The 21,187-nt window shown below is 38.5% G+C and overlaps 5 protein-coding genes across 5 annotated transcripts; 2 read left to right on the top strand and 3 right to left on the bottom strand.

Moving 5' to 3' along the window:
* Window positions 1-415: 415 nt before the first annotated feature.
* LOC117387645 (troponin T, slow skeletal muscle-like) lies at window positions 416-1,943 on the top strand. Its single transcript, XM_033985185.2, has 8 exons — window positions 416-475; window positions 553-669; window positions 765-842; window positions 907-1,020; window positions 1,100-1,209; window positions 1,553-1,643; window positions 1,708-1,748; window positions 1,828-1,943. Exons 2-8 carry the CDS (start codon window positions 571-573, stop codon window positions 1,871-1,873), a joined length of 579 nt encoding a protein of 192 aa, XP_033841076.2. The 5' UTR covers window positions 416-475; window positions 553-570; the 3' UTR covers window positions 1,874-1,943.
* LOC117387079 (dynein axonemal assembly factor 3-like) lies at window positions 807-4,580 on the bottom strand. The gene is made up of 12 exons (XM_033984473.2): window positions 4,513-4,580; window positions 4,161-4,265; window positions 3,987-4,093; window positions 3,831-3,924; window positions 3,591-3,745; window positions 3,322-3,516; window positions 3,128-3,250; window positions 2,930-3,052; window positions 2,724-2,862; window positions 2,530-2,644; window positions 2,359-2,433; window positions 807-2,250 (listed from the first exon to the last, which is right to left on the bottom strand). Exons 2-12 carry the CDS (start codon window positions 4,240-4,242, stop codon window positions 2,112-2,114), a joined length of 1,347 nt encoding a protein of 448 aa, XP_033840364.1. The 5' UTR covers window positions 4,243-4,265; window positions 4,513-4,580; the 3' UTR covers window positions 807-2,111.
* A 1,702-nt stretch (window positions 4,581-6,282) lies between these two features.
* On the bottom strand, window positions 6,283-10,012 carry syt5b (synaptotagmin Vb). Its single transcript, XM_055229862.1, has 9 exons — window positions 9,961-10,012; window positions 9,088-9,318; window positions 8,009-8,187; window positions 7,832-7,927; window positions 7,445-7,612; window positions 7,191-7,358; window positions 6,984-7,101; window positions 6,773-6,906; window positions 6,283-6,685 (listed from the first exon to the last, which is right to left on the bottom strand). Exons 1-9 carry the CDS (start codon window positions 9,995-9,997, stop codon window positions 6,476-6,478), a joined length of 1,341 nt encoding a protein of 446 aa, XP_055085837.1. The 5' UTR covers window positions 9,998-10,012; the 3' UTR covers window positions 6,283-6,475.
* A 1,004-nt stretch (window positions 10,013-11,016) lies between these two features.
* zgc:56095 (Ferritin, lower subunit-like) lies at window positions 11,017-13,039 on the bottom strand. Its single transcript, XM_033984476.2, has 5 exons — window positions 12,853-13,039; window positions 12,423-12,526; window positions 12,191-12,337; window positions 11,500-11,625; window positions 11,017-11,419 (listed from the first exon to the last, which is right to left on the bottom strand). The coding sequence occupies exons 2-5, from the start codon at window positions 12,522-12,524 to the stop codon at window positions 11,270-11,272; spliced, it is 525 nt and encodes a 174-aa protein (XP_033840367.1). The 5' UTR covers window positions 12,525-12,526; window positions 12,853-13,039; the 3' UTR covers window positions 11,017-11,269.
* Window positions 13,040-14,166: 1,127 nt separating this feature from the next.
* Window positions 14,167-21,067, top strand: LOC117387078 (receptor-type tyrosine-protein phosphatase H-like). The gene is made up of 21 exons (XM_033984472.2): window positions 14,167-14,463; window positions 15,225-15,285; window positions 15,369-15,479; window positions 15,555-15,815; window positions 15,999-16,265; window positions 16,341-16,589; window positions 16,663-16,920; window positions 17,057-17,329; window positions 17,406-17,651; window positions 17,724-17,942; window positions 18,484-18,747; window positions 18,837-18,930; window positions 19,007-19,057; window positions 19,122-19,203; window positions 19,414-19,504; window positions 19,577-19,647; window positions 19,727-19,861; window positions 19,939-20,058; window positions 20,264-20,424; window positions 20,672-20,807; window positions 20,910-21,067. Exons 1-21 carry the CDS (start codon window positions 14,398-14,400, stop codon window positions 21,051-21,053), a joined length of 3,360 nt encoding a protein of 1,119 aa, XP_033840363.1. The 5' UTR covers window positions 14,167-14,397; the 3' UTR covers window positions 21,054-21,067.
* The last annotated feature ends 120 nt before the right edge of the window (window positions 21,068-21,187 follow it).

Genomic DNA, 21,187 nt, shown 5'->3' with positions numbered 1-21,187 from the left:
TTCATACTTTTAAAAGTTTGTTATATTTCCCTCATTATTTTCAATTCAGTGTTCACCATGAAGGTACAGTAGCATGTACACTTAATGTTATCATTCATTCATACCTATTCTTGACTATGTGCCCTGTCATTTTGTTGTTTTTTTTAGATGATGATGAAGGTGAGTCATTTCTTGGAAGGAAGTGCTTTTTGAAACATGCAAATTCATACATAATGTTCATAATTTGTCATATACAATCTGAGTGAACTCTGAAAGGGATGTACTAAACCGTAAACCTCTTTTTTTCCCCTTTTTCAAATTTGAATTGACTATGTCCTCACAAAGAACGTCCGAGACACAGGTAATATTAGTACAAACATGCAAATATTTGACTTGTAAAAGACAACTGGAGTTTTTGGTGTTGCTTTTTCACAGGCCACATGTCACTCAGCTCGCTCCCCCCAAAATACCTGAAGGAGAGCGGGTAGATTTTGATGTAAGTACATAATGTAAACACGATCTAATGTTTTAATACACACACACTAGTTTCTAGCCTTCTGCTGGTTGTGGCAGGACATTCACCGCAAAAGGATGGAAAAGGACCTCCTTGAGCTGCAGACTTTGATTGATGTCCATTTTGAGCAGCGGAAGAGGGAGGAAGAGGAGTTGATTGGACTTAAAGAGAGAATTGTAAACAGTTTCACATAATAGTGAATGAATAGTTATTAAATATATGCACTTCTTTATGGTTTAAACAGAAATAACAGTAATAATTGTGTGTTTAGGAAAATCGTAGAGCAGAAAGAGCTGAGCAACAGCGGGTCAGAGCTGAAAAAGAGAGATACCGACAAACAAGGATTGCGGTAATCTAAAAGTGTATTTTCAACTGTATACATACAATACATACAAATATTTTTGTATATTCAGGAAGAGAGGCAGAGGAAGGAGGAAGAAGAGGCGAAGAAGAGGGCAGATGATGAAGCTAAGAAGAAAAAAGTGCTCTCAAACATGGGTGCACACTTTGGTGGCTTCCTGGCAAAAGTCAGTGATAGAAAAATATGTTGTTGGGTTTGTTTTTTTTCAGATAATATTGTATTAAACTATTGTTTCTGTGTGCTAGGCTGAGCAGAGACGTGGTAAAAGACAAACAGCAAGAGAGATCAAGAAGAAGACACTGGCTGAAAGACGTACCCCACTGGCCATTGAGCATCTGAGGGAGGATGGACTGAGGTTGAGTGTCTCCATTATGAAAACAGAACAATCACAACTATGTGGATCATAATTGAAATCACAATTATTTGAAATAATGATTTATTTTATGCATTGTCTGAGGTTAACCTATAGTGAAAGATTAGTCATATTTATTAGATTTATTAGTATTGTTTTGTGACTCATGTTTCAAAAGCACCACTGTGCGATAGAACTCACACACCCAAATTATGACATAAAACTATTTTTTTGCAATAAATGTATTGATCAGGCTTTTTTTTTTTTGGCCTATTTGTTAACATTTAAAATTTAGACTAATTTAATAACCCTGTTTGTAGTAGCATTTAACTCTTTGGCTTTTCAGAGCCAGAGCCAAAGAAATGTGGGAGCGAATCTACCAACTGGAGTCAGAGAAGTTTGAGTTGACAGAGAAGATGAAGAGACAGAAATATGAGGTTAGCCTTTTTAATACAAGTGACATTCTAAAGCAATAATACATTTTATTTCTTATTTTTCCAGATAAACGTCCTCCTGAACCGAATCCAGCATGCCCAGAAATTGTGAGTCTGTCTATGTACACAATCTTTAAATGCCAGCATTTTATTGGACACAACACTGTTCTCATCTTTTATGCTACAGCAAAAAATGCCATGGGAAGGGGAAGGTTGGAGGACGATGGAAGTAATGAAAAGCAAGATGATACTCTATTGAGGGACCTTTTGTTTGCATGTTGCAGTGTTAATAAGTATTACCTAACATAGATTTACTTGTGTCATGTTGGGTTTATATCTCCATATTTACATAACTGCAAATAATAACATTTAAATTATTCAAATCATTTGTTGTCTGTGTAATATCTATGATGCTCCAAAGAGAATTTGTGACAGCATATTATTTGTAAACTAACATAAAAATAAGTAATTTCACCTTTGTGGAGTAAAAATTGCAAAAACATCATTAGTCGTCTCTTCTTGCAAAGGCTCAAATCCATATTCTTGTGCAATATCCTTCACTTTAGTTGTAAAACCGCTTTCTTGTTCTTTGTTCAGGTCCAAGATAAACCTAGGAGCAAAATTAATAAAATTAGACCTTTACTTACAACTAAACATGTTTCATGGTGACTGTACAGTTTCCATGGAAACAGGCAGTGTTACTATAAAAAGTCTTTACTTGGCCAGCTCCATGACCAGCACCGCGTCTGGTGCTGCAATCTGTCTCAGTGCTGGGTCCAACTGTTGTATGCAGCTTTACGGCAGAGAAAAAAAAAAAGAGATGAACAATGAAATACTGTGCATGGAATAGTGTACAATACATAATGGGCTAGACAGATCTAAAGCACACCCAACAGAGAAGAAAATGACATTAAAAAGACTGGAATATTTCTCTTTTTGTGGCATCTTTCTCAGTGCATCCATTGGCAAGAAAGTTACAGAGATGCCATCAAGATGCAACAAATCTAGAAAAAACAAGGTCATGATTAGATTTTAAATACATAGTTTGAAGTATGATTTATTCCTCCTCCTCTAAAGGTTTACCATTGACAGAGACACATTTTGGGTCATTGTGAGTGGATGGCACTTGTTTTTCTTCATCTGGAGTAGTGGGGCTTCCCTGTCTATTATACAGGGAAAGGAACAATGTCTGGACATTAGCAACAGAGACGTCTTGTGCTGTCTGTATATAAGAGAATTTCAGTAAGATTAAATTACAACAAAACACAAATAGTGAATATTGCTATTACTTTGATATGATGCCCATTCTGTGTCTTCAATAGACTTTTATCGTCAGTCTCAATGCCAAATGAGAGGTAAGGACTGGATACTATGTCACCCCAGTAGCCCGTGACAGCAACCTTTGACATTTTCTGTCAACAGTACAACAAAATTTAATTTGCACAAAGTGTTCATGCTTTTCATCACACGAAAAATGAGAAACCAACCTGACTGAAAACCCTTGAAGACAGAAAAGTTGGATTTAAAGTTTGGTAGACACCTTCTCTCAGCTCAAATGCCACGCCTCCTGCACGCCATTGAGTATATTGATGTTTATGGATTAGACGGCCCTGAAAAAGATACAATGGTTAATGTTTTTACAGCAATTGATAAATTATAGCTGTCTAAATGTTTTCTCTACCCCTTTTTCGTGTAGCTTCATGATGAGGTCCCAGTCAAAGCAGCCCATCCTGGAGTCATAGCGTGTCCCAAGGTGCTGGCGCACTCGATAATCCCAGGCTTTGGACATCACGATGGGAGTAGGATGTCCCGATACAGAATATTCCGGCTGTGTCCATTGCTTAAATATCCTGACCAGCTCATCTCTCTCTTTGAACTTCAGACGCAAAGAAGTGTTTTTAATTTTCAAAAAGAAAACAAAAAGCCCTAGTTAAAGAAGATGTGTGTTACTTTGAGAAGTGAAGTATCCAAACATGGATGTGTGGCTTCTTCCATTGTTTCTGTAACTGACACGATGAGGCGTGATGCTGCATGTCTGAGCGTCTCGGCTGTGTGGCTACGGACTTCACTGTTTCCAAAAATCTCAAGGAAAACTTCAGTCTTCTCTAAAACAGCAAGACAAATAATATAGTTGAGAGTTGTTTGGGTATATGTGTTGTTTTTTAGTTTTGTTTTTTTTACAGGACTTACCTCTGAGTCCCATGTTGTCGTGGGGCATCAAAGCAAGATACAGCATCAGCATCTGTCTGGCCATCACCTCCATATTGTTTTCAATCACCCACACCTACCAAATGAAGACACAAGTTAAGGCACAGTCTGTAAAAGGATTAACTGTTATAAACTTACATGGAGATTGTGTTTGTCTGGCAGTTCAGCTATAGTTTTGAGAATATGGCGGGGATCTCCACTGCCCACCAGTAGAATATTGGCTTTCTCTGCATTTTGTTTCCGGCCTGTTATGATTATAAATAAAAGTAAATAGAGTTTTGTAAGAAGGTTTAAGTGCATGTGCTTTCTCACCTGTGGTCAGCAGGTTAAGGGATGGACTGAACCCCCACAGTGAAACAGATCCTGCCCCTTCAGAAGCTCGTCCTGCACTCATTCTTCAAAAACTTTCACAAGATGCTAGATTAAAATATAAACTCGTGTGAATACATATATAAAACCTGTAAAGTTGAAGTAGTTTGTCCATTTAAATGAATTGGATTGCAAGCTAGCTGGTGTTAGCTTAGCGTGTTCGTGTAATATGTTTGAAAGATGAGACAAACCTTACAAACTCATCAAAAACACCATGAATTTCTCCAAAAAAAAAACAACAAAAAAAACAAAAACAAAAACAAAAAACTTGTTGAGGGATATTGTTGACACTCACCTCACCAGTACAAAACCAGCCAGTCTGTAAGCCCAAACTCCACAGGCAAAGTTTGACTCTGTTGCTATGGGTAACGTTTCCTCCAGTGCATGCCGGGAAAAGGCGCCATCTTCCGGTCCTTCTTGAGATTTAAGTAGTTTATTTACTGATTTTTATTTACTTTTAATCTTGTTTACCTTTATTTACTGAATAAATAGATAGACAACCTTCGCAATGCTCTTATTAAGGTCCCTAAAGCTACCATCCGTAATTAGACTAGTCATAAACCTGCAAGACAAGTTATACTGTCGTGTAACGCCACTACAGACGCTATGAACGCTGCTGTTACTGTAGACTGTAGTGTGTCAGCCATGGCCAACACCACCAGCACCAGAGTGCTCAGTGAGCCTGCACGGAGCACCAGAGAGCACAGTGAGCCTGCACAGACAGCCAGAGAGCACAGTGAGCCTGCACAGATCCCCAGCACAGTGAGAACAGTGAGCCTTAACAGAGCCCCAGAGAGCACAGTGAGCCTGCACAGACAGCCAGAGAGCCTAGTGAGCCTGCACAGTGAGACTGCACAGAGCCCCAGAGAGCACAGTGAGCCTGCACAGAGCCCCAGAGAGCATAGTGAGCCTGCACAGACGACCAGAGAGCACAGTGAGCCTGCACAGAGGTCCACAGAGGACCAGAGAGCATCAGAGAGCACAGTGAACCTGCACAGAGCACCAGAGAGCACAGTGAGCCTGCACAGATCCCCAGAGAGCACAGTGAGTACAGTGAGCCTTAACAGAGCCCCAGAGAGCACAGTGAGCCTGCACAGAGCCCCAGAGACCACAGTGAGCCTGCACAGAGCCCCAGAGACCACAGTGAGCCTGCACAGAGCCCCAGAGAGCACAGTGAGCCTGCACAGAGCCCCAGAGAGCACAGTGAGCCTGCACAGAGCCCCAGAGACCACAGTGAGAACAGTGAGCCTTAACAGAGCCCCAGAGAGCACAGTGAGCCTGCACAGAGCCCCAGAGACCACAGTGAGCCTGCACAGACAGCCAGAGAGCACAGTGAGCCTGCACAGAGCCCCAGAGAGCACAGTGAGCCTGCACAGACAGCCAGAGAGCACAGTGAGCCTGCACAGAGCCCCAGAGAGCACAGTGAGCCTGCACAGAGCCCCAGAGAGCACAGTGAGCCTGCAGAGAGCCCCAGAGAGCACAGTGAGCCTGCAGAGAGCCTAGTGAGCCTGCACAGAGCCCCAGAGAGCCTAGTGAGCCTGCACAGAGCCCCAGAGAGCATAGTGAGCCTGCACAGACGACCAGAGAGCACAGTGAGCCTGCACAGAGGACCACAGAGGACCAGAGAGCATCAGAGAGCACAGTGAGCCTGCACAGAGCACCAGAGAGCACAGTGAGCCTGCACAGAGCACCAGAGAGCACCAGAGAGCCTGCACAGAGCACCAGAGAGCACCAGAGAGCCTGCACACAGACCAGGTGAGGACAGGGGAGTGGGAAAGTTGCTATCTACTCGTAAAAATCAAAAATCATCATTTATTTATCTTTAAGGCAGGCAAGCACAGCATATATTGGATGTTATTTATGCACAGTATAATTTTATGTTAGTTACTATGTTGAATACTGTATGAAAGACAACCTTATGTAATGCATCACTGACTTGAGTTCTGTGGTAGGTTTATTTGAAGATGTGTCATTAATACATTTACAACAATAAGAAGTTATGCCTTGGGGTGGGGGAAAAACATAACAAATTAACACGAAACATACTTTTATCAATAGACCCTATTAGTTTGTCATACATACAAACACACAGTATATTTTGTTTCACATATGGATGTAGGGAATTATGGTGAAATACAAACAAAAATATCAAAACCTTCTGTACAACACAAAACATTCGTTTATATGAATAAAATGTGAACACAAAGAAAACTGCATACATAAACCAGTGAATGGTCATATGTGAAATGAACATGATTCTAGCGGGGTTTAGCCTTGAGTGCGGCCTCCACCTCCTCCTCTGGCATAAGAGTGTGCCATTGGGCCACAGGACGTCTAGGATTGGCCAGCATATCAGACCAGTGACGCAGGCCGACTCCAGTGGCTCCATACCCCATGAAGGTCCCACCAATCGGGTCATTGCTTCCCAGTTTATCATAGTCAAACACCATAATGACCACTTGCACTTTCTGGAAACAAAACATGTATTCAGCACTTGTCCACAACCATGTTTTAAGCGTCATAATCACTGGTCATTTATCGTTGATGTAACTTACCTGAATCTGTTCAAATGGGATTTCAAAACTGAAACTCTCATTGAAATAAGGGTTGAGTGTGTTTTTCTTCACAGTTGTCTTCTTTTTCTTGATTCGTTTTCCATTTTGTTGCAGAACAATCTTCACATAAGGATCTTAGAGACAAGAAATCACAATAAATCTACAGTAGATTGAATAATTTGCTCTCCAAAACAACTGTTTTCAATTTTACCTGATAATCCACCGACATCCATTTTTTTTAGGTTTTTAGCTTCCATAATATTTACAGTGAGCTTCCCAGCCGTGGGCACATACCGTAAAGAAATACAAATATCACCAAGCTTTTCTTGCTGCAAGAGAAAAAATTACATCATTTTAATCCTATCTGTTTGGTTCAGCAATCAGCATAGATAATGTCTTCTGACTGTCATAGACCCACCTCTTCCTTTTCTCCACTTTCTAAGTCTCTCCACATTTGCATTGGCTGGCCCAGATCAACACTGTTCATGGGGATCTTTATCTCACCAATCATGTCATGCTTAGAAAACCTATCAAAGTCATAAACCTGCAAGATCAAGGTCTTACCGCCCAGCTCTGCATAAGGAATCTAAAGAAATGAGTGGAAGAAATATACATATAAAATATAAAAATAAACAATTTGAAAAACTTTAAAAGTTGACAACTTATATTTACCTTAAAAATAAAGGTTTCATTGAAAACCGGACACAGATTTTTGCGTTGAACTTTGGTCTCATACTTCTTCTTTTTATCTGGCAATAAAAAGACTTTGACATAGGGGTCTGACGTGCCCCCCATGTCCATGGCGGCAAGATCTTGAGCTTGAAGTATTCCGACAATGAGCTGAAAAGACAAATAGCTACTTAAAAGTTCTTAATCTCTCAGTCGCCCAGGTATGATCCATAGTAAAATAAAAATACAGATCTGTCAACTGGACAAAAAAAAAAAAAAAAAAACAGACAAAAAAAACCAAAACTTTATGTCCAGTTGACAGAATAGAATATTTCTTTTACTATTAAAGTTCTTATACAATTTTGGGGCTACATCTTGGTGAGAACATACCTGTGCATCAGTGAAGTTGTAGTCCAAAGAATACTCCAATTTTCCCAACTTTTCATGCTCTTTATCCTCCTCTTCTCCTTTTTTCACTTCTCCCTCCTGCAAAAACATGTATTCAATTTGCATATTTTAATAAATGCTTGACTTTCAAAACACTACAATGACAAAACTAGGGCATACCTTATTCTCTTTCCCCTCCTCTTCACCTTCTTTAGCCTTTCTTCGACGTCCCGCTTTCCTCTCTCTTGCTTTCTTTGGCTTTTTCTTCTTCCCAAAACATTTTTTGAAAATACAGAAGAGGCAGGCAGCAACCAGCAACAGCACCACCACCACAATGGCCCCCACAGCCCACATGGGAACTAGAAAACATTGAAAAAAAATTTAAGTAACACACCTAAGCATGCATAAAAGTACAGTTGACAATTTCCTGTATCTCGCTATTGCCCCGATTAACTTTCATGTATGCATATAAATGAATGAATCACAAAGAATATTTAAATTAAAAAGTGGAACTACGTGGAAAATGTATGCTGTATACTGCTGTTTTACTAATGACTGAATTTGTTCTAAAATAATTGTGAAACAGGTCAGCTGACTTCTGGAGACAATTGGCAGTTAGCTGAGCTTGTATGAGACAAACCCCACTTGTGAGATCAGATAATAACAGTGATCCAACGAGTGCAGACTGGTTTAACCGCTGCTTCCTTTAGGCCTGCCATTATAAGATAAGTCTCATTATACCTGGAGTTGACCAAAATATTATGTAATGGGTATTGAAGTCCTGCAACTTAGCAAAGCAAAGATATTGGCAAATTGCTGTGTTTCAGATAATATCACAACATACTATAGACCAATAACATTTAATACAGATGGGGGCAGCTAACATTAATATTGATAAAATGTAGATTTTATTGTAATACAGTGAATTCTTGGGTCTATTCAATAATACAAATGATCAGGCTCAAAGTTTGTGCATTTACCTTTTGCATATTTCATGGCAAAGTACAGTGTAATCTTTATGAAAACTGGCTCTTGCAGCTCCATCTGAGATTATGACATCATCACATTTTAGAAGCTGAAAACCACCAATCCATGGGTTTCAGGATGATGAGAAATTAGGACAGTTGCCATAGTGATTAACAAAATATTTTATCTTTTGAATGGGAAAATGCCCTCAACATTTTATATTAAGCAGGAAGCTAGATAATAAGTAAAAACTCTAATTGAGAGAAAAATGTCTTTTGATTTTGTTCTCTTACTCGGCAAATGGGTAATTTCATTCATAAACTTGTTCTTCATGTGAGTGTAGTCATGTCCGTGGCCAGGATGGTGATGCTCTGGATGGGTGTGCTCATGCCCTTCGTGGTGCTCTGGGTGGTGCTCTGGGTGGTGCTCATGGTGGACTGTCTCAGTTGTTTCCTCAGATTCAGGCTCAGATGTCTCCACAGCCCGCCTGACCCGAACCCCAGCACTTATCAGCCTCATGTTCACTGTCAAAACAATGCAATGATAAAGTTATGTGGAATGATTAAATGTTACAGGTCTGTATGGGGAGTGTAATCCCATGCCCATGCAGCAAAGGAGAACAGCTCTAAGCCAGATGCTCAACATGGTTGACCCTAATCCCTCTGTTACTCTCTGTCATCTCGGTCTCACACGTACACATACCCCTCCATTTTTACCACAGTATATCCACAGCACTAGATTTGACTAAAATGCAAAAATAATTATACAGCTGTTTTTTTATCTTTCAAAATTCAGAAATAGTGCTTGTCCACAACAAAACAAAAACTACATTTGAAGTTACATAACAATGCAATTTTGAGTTTGCTCCATTTCTGCAACATTCCAGTGATTCAAATGACAGCATTCATTGAATATAATTAAAGTGTAACATTTTGAACTTTGTGAATCAATTAGTTTATTTTTAATAATAACAAGTTAAAGTGAATTAATTTCAACCATGAGGCTTTTATTGTAAGTATGTAAGCTATTATTGCATGGGAACACGTGTTATACGTTTATCGTATTATTGGCCACAGTGAAATTTCCCATCAATGAAAACAAAGCTTACTTTAATGTACCATATACTGTGACATAACAATTCTGCTAATTTGACTTGTTAATCATACCTGTTGATCTGTGTTGTCCTCTGTTCAGTAGCTTCATATCGAAAATCTTGAAATATTTTGCGTTTCTTCTTTCGGCCACTCTGAGGCTTCACAGTCCCATGGTTGACGGGATGAGCTTGTACTCACTGGATCACCCTGAAACCCTTACTACCAAATCCAAAGCATTGGAGTGCTGCGTTGTGGTTTAATCCCCACACTCCTCCTCCTCCCGATAATAATACTGTTATCACATCTGTTGCTTCCAACTCTGTGATAAACAACAAGAACTTTCTTAAATTTATTTTACAAATAAATATTTTTCTAATGTTGGAAGGCCATTATATGATGCCAAAGTGACGTTCGTTAGATTGATAAGGCATGGCAGCTGTGGTAATGTTCATGCAATAGGGGATTTTGTGCATCCAGCCCCCTGGTTAATCCCCTCGTCATAACAGCCCAGGCAGTCCATCGTCCATCTACTGACTACCAATGTGAGATGTCCCTCCTTGAGAGCACGGCTTACCATTTCACTGTAAAAGCCACGTACAGTGGAGTCTTGTGAATGGTAATCCTCAGCCAGGCAAACACGTGCTCATGCAGCTGTATCAAGAGATATTAGTTGATTTCAAATTATATATTGTTTTGTATAGAACAGTGCCATGGGAATAGACTCCATCAATGAATACAATAAGATATTTAGTTGGTTAGAGATAATAAGCTAATTCAAATACTCAATTAAGTTAACTAAATTTGCTGAATCATTACTGTTTTTTCCAAGGCTGTATCATACAGTTTTGCATGTTTCAGTAGCTCAGTGTTGAACTATGATTCTATTGACAGACAGTAGGTGACCTGGGATTTGCTGAAACCTACAATTTACCAAGTAGCATGTCCCTTCAAAAACCTCTGTCTGTCTGGGAACCTATAGTTAAAGATTAAGCACCCACCAAACAATGAGTAAGCAATGTACGACTCTAATCTTTACAGCATCTATAGGAGAACAGAAAGTGGGTTTATGAAAGCTCAGCATATCTTGGACCTATATATACACACACATTAAAAAAAAGATACAAAGGGTTATCTTAGTTAAAGTTTTATTTTGTCCCAAATTATCCAAATCAGCTTTGGTGTTTGAATAAAGATGATTTGCAATTTTCCAACATAACGGAATGTTAACATCGCACAGTCTAATTTCAACCCAGCAGCAAAGAAAGCATATTGTACCTTTAGAAATGAGTAGCTTCTTGCAAAACAGTTGTTACTACTGTAAAAATGAGGTATTTGTAATTAGCTTTTTGAGATTTGTGGGAGAACGTGTTGCTACATTGCCTTAAAGAGTGTGTTTATCAAAAAGGTATTCTCCCATTGCACCAGAAGTTTCATTTGTGGCTATACGGCCCAGACTGCCCGCATAGTCACCAAGCTTCTTGATGGTTTCATGGCTGTTTTGAAGAAAATGTTCTTCCAGAAAATCACACAGCTGAAAAATATACAAATGATAAATATTATTATGGATTTTATGTATACTTTGGATATAAAATTTATGCATGGTGGACTTACATGAGGATCACCATTGTTGCCAGCTCGGCGGTGGATGTCCAGAATGCAGGTGTTGAGTGATTTCTGATAATCCAAAGAGAAGGACACTGCATCCAGTCCACCTCTCCAGTCCTCTCGAGCTGGTTTCTAAAACAAAACATACAATATCACATTATTTTCTGATTTCTATGTTATCAGATTCTATGTTGTCATTTCCTCATGAAAAAAAACATACTTGGAATTATGTTTTTTTGCATTCACACATATTTTTACACATAAACCCTGCAAATATAGTCCTTTTCTCAAACTGAATACACCAATACAGGAGGTGTTTGACTTTTTTTTTTTTTTTTTTTTTTTTAATCGATCGACTCTCACTACAATTATTTGGATAATTTCAGGCCTGGACTGTCTGCTGAACTAAAGGTAGAAAAGGTAGCTGTGAACTTGAAAGGTACCACTTAATGACTGAAACGTTGTGCGAATAAATGAAGTGAATCAAGAGTGAGACGGGAGTTTTCTTAATCTTTCTGATCACTTAAAGACATCACAAGGTGGAGCATTTTGAGCTTTGGAGACATAGACAGACTAATATTAAAGGGTTACTGTTTGAATGAAGCGAAGCACAACTCCGGGTATGTTTTTGATGAGATAACAGCATACTACTAAAGTCAGTTTTGCATAATATAGGGCATTTAATGTGTACACTTACAGCTATGGTCTGAAGTAAAATGCGTCCTCCTCTCATGTTCTGATATTCCAGCAGTTTCTCAGCCTGGTCCCTTTCCTTTACGGATTGTGCAAGGAAAAAGCTGGAGAATTTTGGCAGTGCTACATCATCCCTGTCAAAATACATCCCCTTGAATAAAAAAGAAAAAAATATATAGTCATAATCATGGTCAGACATTTGTAATTCGATGTTAATGGTGATTTAACTGACTTACAAGAGCCAGATACGTGTAGGATGCCGTGAGTTTCAAGTTGATCAGTTTGTTGACGTCTGCCTCCGACTCCACATGAAAGTTGTGCTTCACCACGGACTGCATTTCTGGAAAACATAGGAAACAACAATCAACAACACAACAACTGTAAACATAACGGCAGTATGTTTACGCTTTATGTTGAACAATCCTAAATCCTAAAACTACTGAACGTTTGATTTACAGCTTTTTTTTTTTTTTTTACTGTGATCTAATATAAGTTTGAGCTCTGTAACTTTGCAAAGATGTAGTTAGATGATAAACTAGCCCGAGCAACTCCAGTAGGAACACACTGTCCATTCGACCCACTACGAGGACCTCAGCAAACAAACCAAAAGCTACTACGGAAAAAGACATACACCGCGATCATGTTGGATCATAATGCCGTCCGTACCTGGTTTATTTGCACAGGAGACGATGCTCCACGTCCTCGTTGAAGTTCTGTCTTTATCTCTCCGTCTTGCACGCTTTTATCTGTCCTGACTCACAAACAGTGCCGCCCCTTGTATGGCGCTGCTATGCTAACATGCTAGCGTCATGTGCTAATGCTAACACGTCATATGTTTGTTGTGCTGAGGACTTCTTTGTGGCGCGAGGACGCAGCGTCACTCAAACGTGCTAGTGCGCCCTCCTGTGGCTCTCAGATTACATTTGTTCCCGCCGTCAGGTCACACCATCGGTCTTTTACAGCACACTGTCATGTAAAATCGGTAATATTGTTACTTTTAAATGTAGTATTATTTTGCCACGTCCAGTTCATTTCATTCAACGTGGAGCCCTAACTCTAGACCAGGGGTTGACTTTTTGACTTCTAGTTAATTAAATAAGATATAAATATGGTTTAGTCCAGTTTGACATCTCTCTGTATTTTAAGTGTATTGATCCCAGGCAAAGCTATCTACCAGCTCATTGCCCAAAGTGTCATATAATATTCCCTGCTATGAGTGGATAGAATATCAAAACATTCACTGTATTCACTGTACAATTCTCCACTTTGCATTTCCCATCGACACCAGTAGGTGACACCATTTGTCACTTGTGACTTTTCTGCAAACTGCAAGCTACAGGCCCACTGTTGTTCTGTAATTGTTTACTTACAAATAGAGCAAAGTAAATAAGGTGGTAGTCTAAATCAAATCTGATTCTGTTTCAAAATGAATATTTAAACATACAAAACAATACAACAATGTTGATCTGCACTAAACCCTTTCTTCAGTGTGTGTGGCACTTGTTTGGAGACCTTGCAGATCTGAGTTAGGTTCCTAACTAGCTGGAGGACTGGGTTATATATATATATAAGGTATGAAGTAATAACTACTTAGAAATGGGAAGAAAAAGGAAATATGAGCATGCAGTTTTAGTTGAGCGTTTCGTAAATTAGCCTACATGTTCTGCTGAATCACCAGGTCAAAAAGGGAGAGTCCCTAAAATAACTACAATGCCATCAAGCCTAAATTCATTATCAGTGTTCACTTCTTTCTTATATTTCCCCCTTTTATATTTTACTGTCTCTCTATTCAAAGATTTAAAATGCAAATATTGTTCGTAGTTCTGTTGCAAAAAATAAGGTAGATATAATTTTTTATATGGTTCATAAACCAAGGCTTTCAACTTCATATGCCTACCCTAACCTAAGTATGCAAATGACTTTGATTGACATAGCTTTAGTTGACCACAGATTATGACAGTTATAAGGAAGTGACAGGCGGGGCAAAGGTCTGTGTAGTTACAAGGCTAAAAAAGAGAAGCAGCTATTTACTTACTGGTTGCTTCCTAATAGGAGAGGAGTGCAGAGGTTACATAGGGAGGATATGCTTGAGAATTAAAAGTCAACACATTGCGATCAGCCTACTATCACCTCTACAAGACACTGTTTCGCCTCTACAAGACCACCTTCTTTAAACCAGCTCTAACTATGCCTACAGATTAACAGACGACAATGGGTTTTTTAACTTTCAGATTCAGTACTTGTAGTTTGCAGTTGATGTTCTATCTGTGTCTTGGGGTAAGTGCTTTTTAGGCCTATCTACACATTATTATTTTGTAGGCAAATGTATTATTATCATCATCAAATGGTAAGAAATTGTACTCTTGTGTCAGTGCTCAGAAATGAGTTCAATAAAACATTATGGAGTTTTTATGGTGGCAGTATATGAAACATGGTTATTCCCAGCTGTAGTTATCTCTTCTTTTAACTTCCTCCAAAGAAAAACAAATGAGGAAATACTCAGACTGGAAAGTATTTTTACAGGCAACATTTCTACTTTAAAGTTCTTTTTAGATGTTATTATTTCAGAGTTTTTCAATTCTTAAAAATGTTCTTATATGACTTACTCTCATTCGCCTTTGGTAATTTTCTAATGTAGGGCTGAACAATTTTGAGAAATAAATTGACATTCACATTGTAAATTATTGTGATTTGCTTGCTGAACAAATTCTCTTTAAGTAACAAAATCAAGTAATGTATAATAATAAACTGAAAGAAATCTTCTCAGCAGAAAAAGAAATTATTGCATTGCCTCAAATGTTTCTCAGAATGGCATGTAACGTATTTATTTATGGAGACAAGCAAGTGATGGCACCAGACCAAGTTACAGATGCAAATGCAACTGTAATAGTCCTGCTCCAGTGAAAAAGTTCTTTTCCACCAAATTTGGATATAGTTTGACCTTTTGTTTTAGAGCACTCATACTCATAGCAGTGATCACCACCTTATATATTTTCACAGCTTAACCATTGTGAACACTTGTGGTTTTTTGTCATTAGAGCCTAACAGCAGATGTGATACCAGGCACAGAGGCCACTCAGTCGACCACAACCAGATCACGTGAGAGTTTAAAACAGTGCACTCTGTTATAAATGGCAAAAAAAAAGTCTAAAACAGTGTTATTCTATTTTGTATCTTTGCAGGCATTGATACAATTGTCACTGTCAGTCAACGGGATACTACATCAATTACACAACCACACTCTACACAGGGGCCTTTTAAAAGCACTACATCTTTAATTAATCCACCCACAGGTAACATTTCACAACATAAAAATAACCTTCACTATTGTGGTCAGTGGTATTGACATATCTCTGTCTCCATTCCAGCTCCTAAAAATGTTGAAGATTTTAGAGCAATCAATCAAAATGAAAGCAGCATAACTCTCCAGTGGACAACGATAGAAGGCATTACTTTGTACACTTTGAAGTTTGCAAGATCCGAGGCTAACTTCACTGAAGAGGGTCCGGAGACACATGAAGTGACATATGTAGTACCAAATCTAAACAGTGGCACAGAATACAATTTCACTTTGTACAGTGTGTTTGAAGGCTTAAAGAGTACCGGGGCCAATCTGACTGCGAGTACTAGTAAGTTTCCTTTACTTAAAATTGCAAAAAAACAAAAGCACCCATCTAATTTTTCTTCAGTTGCAAATAGCTTTAATTTAAAAGTATGACTGATCTTCTAATCCTTGTAGCACCTGAAAATGTGAAGGTGATCACTGCTGTGCCTAAAAAAAAAAAGTATTATTCTATTTTGTATCTTTGCAGAATCTGGCAATGTTGAAAATGTCAAAGTTTTCGGTGAAACGGAAACTACTGTAACCATAACATTCGATAAGATTAATGGAAGCGATGGGTATAATTTGTCTTATTCCATCAATGGGGTCAGCAAATTGGAACACATTCCATCGGACGATAACGATACAGTTAAATATACTGTGAAAGACCTAATGCCTGCTAAGACGTATAACATGACTCTATACACTATACTGGGGCCAGATCTAAGCACTGGAGTTTCATTTAATGCAACCACAGGTAACATTTCACAACATACAAATAACCTTCACTATTGTGGTCAGTGGTATTGACATATCTCTGTCTCCATTCCAGCTCCTAAAAATGTTGAAGATTTTAGAGCAGTCAATCAAAATGAAAGCAGCATAACTCTCCAGTGGACAACGACAGAAGGCATTACTCTGTACACTTTGAAGTTTGAAGGATCCGAGACTAACTTCACTGAAGAGGGTCCGGGGACGCATGTAGTACCAAATCTAAATAGTAGCACTGAATACGATTTCACTCTATACAGTGTGTTTGAAGACATTAGGAGTACAGGGGCCAATCTGACTGCAAGCACTGGTAAGTTTCCTTTACTGAAAAATGTAAAATACAAAAAATATTGATCTTCTTTTCTTTTCTTTTTTTTTTTTAGTTCCTTCCAAAGTGAACGGTTTTAAGGCAGTCTCAGAAAATGAGAAGAATATAACTTTGCAGTGGAATAATGAAAACAAAAACATCAATTACAGTTTATGGTTTAATGAAGAATACACGCACTTCACTGCAAAGGACTTTGGAGAAACAGCCAATTACACCGTCCTAAACCTCAACGACACCACAATATACAACTTTACTCTCTTTACTGTTTTCCTAAACAAATCAGGCGATGGAGTGAGCATCAGCGCCGCCACAAGTAAGACTCCATGTTACTTTTAAACATGAACATTTAAAAATTAGAACAATATAAATTTTCTCTTGTCAAGGGAACTGAAATCTGTATGTGTAAAATACTGCATACTGTCTTGATTCCCTGTTTACTTGCTTTCTAGAGCCCCGTAATCCAACTGGCTTCAAAGCAAGAAATCAAACAAGCAGCACTATAACTCTGCAGTGGGTCAAAGTGAATGATGTCCAGCAGTATCAACTTGAGTATGAAACAATCGAACATACAGACAACCAAACAAAGTCAGTAAACGCATCCTCAGGAGATATAGTGGAGGTAGACATTGAGAATCTTAAAAATGGCACTTTATACAAGTTTACTCTGTATACTATATTTGCCAACGTCCAAAGCCATGGAATTTCACATGAAGCACCTACAGGTATCTTTAACTATGCATGTTTTTAGTTTCTGTTATATGCACTAAACATCTAACACTTTCCCTTATTTTGTATCAGTTCCTCTTCAAGTGTCTTCAGTTGTCGTAGATCGCAAGTTGACTAACATAACTCTGAGCTGGATGAGAAAGAAACATGACTGGAACTACCTTGTATACATTGATGGCAGTACTGACAAAAAAAATATAACAGATGGAAACACTGTTACTTTTTATGGTCTGAAACCTGGCACTGTCTATTCATATTCAATTCAAACTGAATTTCATGGATTACAAAGTACAGCATTTAAAGACGAGACAGTAACAGGTACATTAATTATTTCTCTAAATCATTGAAATACATTGAATTTACATTAAATTATTTGTTCTTCCTTTGTAGTTATAGATTGTTCCAAAGTTAACTGGCAGGTTACAGAGACGTCGATCCAAGGCTCGGTTGAGGGGGCTTTCACAAATGCAACTGCTTCCAATGGCTCAGTGCATCTCAACTCTGGCTCTAATAAGGAAGTCAATTTCACTGACCTTTACCCTGGCGCAAATTATAATGTGACGCTGATGTATAAAGATCTACTGCAGTGTAGCGATAACCAAACTACCAGTAAGTGCTACCTCCTACACAGACATTCATACACTCAAAAGCCTCTTTAATGGATACACCTGCAGTTTGTCTGTTCACCATTTCATCTGGAAACAGAACTGGTATCAGCTGCAACATTTGAAATAGTCAAGTGATTTCATTTCACTCCACAATTTCACATTCAAGGCCATCTTCCTTCTGTTTATTGTCTTCACCATTCTGTTTTACCAGTAACAGCTTTAAATGTCTGAGGTAGATACATGGTTGGCTATTGCTGTATCCTACAATTTAACATGTAATGCATTCCCTTTACATGACATGGCACATGTTTAATTTGATAGTTTATATTAGTGACTACTGGGCATTTGCTGTATCCTTAATATTATAGTAAACATACTTGTCCAGCATCTTTTAAGTAGAACTTGATTTAATCTGAAACCCAAGAGTATGATGAATGCAATACAAACTGTTTAAAATAAGCACAATGCAAAATGTGTTTCACTGTGGATTCCTTCAATATGTTTATATTTTTCACTGTGTAATTTAATAATGCATTCTTTAGCGCCCCCTGAGTTGGCTGCAGTGTGTAAGGACTGGGACGCTGGTTACTCAATCTATGTTGAATGGACGATAACATTTGGTATCTGGGATTCAGTGGAAGTCAGTGTCTCCAATAATGAGCATAAAGTGATAGAAAATATGGAGGTCTATTATGCTGTAATACCAAATGTTCAACCGGCCAGAAAATATGAAGTAACTGTAACTTCACTATCTGGCCCAAGGAGAAGCAAACCTTGTTCTTTTACCTGCCAAACTGATAGCAGAGGTAAGTTTCATTGTGATACTTCACTTCATTGTATTATGTGTAATCACTGGCTAGATATCTGTGCAACTGATGATGTGGTTTGATTATAGGAGTCATTGCAGGAGCTTTCTTTGGTGTATTTATTTTTCTCGTTCTGGTCTGCGTGGTTGCCTTTGTTATGTTAAGAAGACCTGACATAATTAGGTTGGTAGAAATGGCTGCTATAATCAATCAATAATTTACTAAATCAATATTAGTAATCATCTTGGTTTCTTTCCAGAAATAAAAAGAGGTCACTCAATGGTCAAGCAAAGTCTTTGGTTAAAAAAAAGTATGTTAAAACATTTACTTTAAAATTAATATTTTATTATAAACAAATATTGTTGATGTTTCAGGTATATACCTTTGGACAAGTTCCCTGCTCAATTCAGCGAGTTAAGTGCGGATGAAAATAAAGGGTTCAGCTTAGATTATGAGGTAATATTTATTTTCATTGTTGTATTCTTTTTATTTATTTTGGCCTCACTCAGATGAAATTTGCAAGACTCTTATTGTCCATTGGTGATCTAAATTGAATGTATTGTTATAAGTGCAAATCTCTGCCTAAATCTGCTACTGAAAATTACAGTCAATACATGCTTACCTGCTTTACTGTTTTACTGTTGACTTTCACATGTAATTTCTCAGGAACTTGCTAGTGTTGGCACAGAGCAGACCCAGAATGCAGCAACAATGCAGGAAAACAGACCAAAAAATCGTTTCATCAATGTTCTGCCATGTAAGTATGAATAATAACTTCAATCTTCATTAGATAGTGATACAGGTGTGAATCACTTTGCTCATAATCTAGATGACCGAAGCCGTGTAAAATTGACTTCATCCTCTCCCCAAAATGACTACATAAATGCCAGCTACATGCCTGTACGTATTCAGATGTATAGCAGCAGAACCAGGACATGACCATAACCTGCAGGTGAATAATGATATGACTGATCACTAGGGTTACAATAGTGATAGAGAATTCATCGCAGCCCAAGGTCCTCTGCCAAACACAGTCAATGACTTCTGGAGAATGATCTGGGAGCAGAAAGTGACAGGCATTGTCATGGTGACCAATTGCACTGAGGGAGGACGGGTAAGAGAAGAATTTGAAAGATAAGATCTCTAAAAATACTTTGAGAACTGGTTCAACTATAATTTTATTCCCTCCAGATTAAATGTGAACAGTACTGGCCTGAAAGCAACCCTCGCCATTGTGGAGATTTGGAGGTTTTCACAACTTCTGAAAAGAAGCAGCTTGACTGGACACTAAGAGAATTTAAAGTGAAACAAGTGGGTTTAAATGTGTGGTGTCAAGCAGGCCAAGCAATAATATCTCCACCAACAGGTGGCAGGCCCTTCACCAAAAAAAACTACATATTGCACGTTTAAGAAAGATTGTGTTCTGCTATTACAGAACAATGTAAAATTCTTACAAAGGTTTATAGGACATTGACCTCCAAGTTCTGTTGCATCACCCCTCCTGTTGTTTTTGCAGAGGCGCACCTCAGAGGAGCGGACAGTGAGGCATTTCCACTTCACGGCCTGGCCGGATCACGGAGTCCCACAGGGAACACAAGTCCTGATCCAGTTCAGGGAGCTGGTTAGACAACACATGCAGACAGAAGCTGCAGGGACACCCACAGTGGTCCACTGCAGGTACAGTATGTCAGATACAGGAAGGGTAATAATTAAGGCTTACTCTCTCAAACTCAACCTAGCAACCAATAATTTTGTTTCTATGGAACTAAACATTGACAGACTGCTTACAATTACTGATATATTATCTCTTGTTTATGATGGGGAACAAAATGACCTGTATGTATTTCTGTGTGCATTATTGCCTGATAAGTGCCCTTTAAAACTAGAGAGGCAAACTCAACTCAGACTTTTTTGTGACTTACAGTGCTGGAGTGGGGAGGACAGGTACTTTAATAGCACTGGACATGTTGCTGCAGCAGATGGAAAAAGAAAAGGCAGTCGACATTTACGGCTTTGTGTATAAAATGAGATTAAACCGACCACACATGGTACAAACAGAGGTAAATTTGATAGTCATATTACATTACTGTTTTTGATTTAAGGAAGTGTTTGCCACAAGACTATTCTAAACATTAAAGCTTCTGCTTTTTGTGCTTTTACAGTCACAGTATGTGTTTCTACATCAGTGCATCCTGGACAGTCTGCTGCAGAATGAGAAGCATGATGAAAATATCTATGAGAACGAACTGATCTACGCCAATGCCACCGCACTCAGGGAGTTTGAGAACAACAAGAATAAACCATAATCTTATCTGTGAAGAACTTTTTTTAAAATATTAATTTAATAAATGCTGTAAAAATATTAGCTGGACCATAATATGAACTGCTTTCCTGGACATTTACTTAAAAACAAAACAAAACATACACCTCAAACTACTGA

Source organism: Periophthalmus magnuspinnatus, chromosome 19, assembly GCF_009829125.3.
Source record: "Periophthalmus magnuspinnatus isolate fPerMag1 chromosome 19, fPerMag1.2.pri, whole genome shotgun sequence".
In the NCBI taxonomy this organism is placed as follows: Eukaryota; Metazoa; Chordata; class Actinopteri; order Gobiiformes; family Gobiidae; genus Periophthalmus; species Periophthalmus magnuspinnatus.
This window is presented reverse-complemented; position numbering and strand designations above follow the sequence as displayed.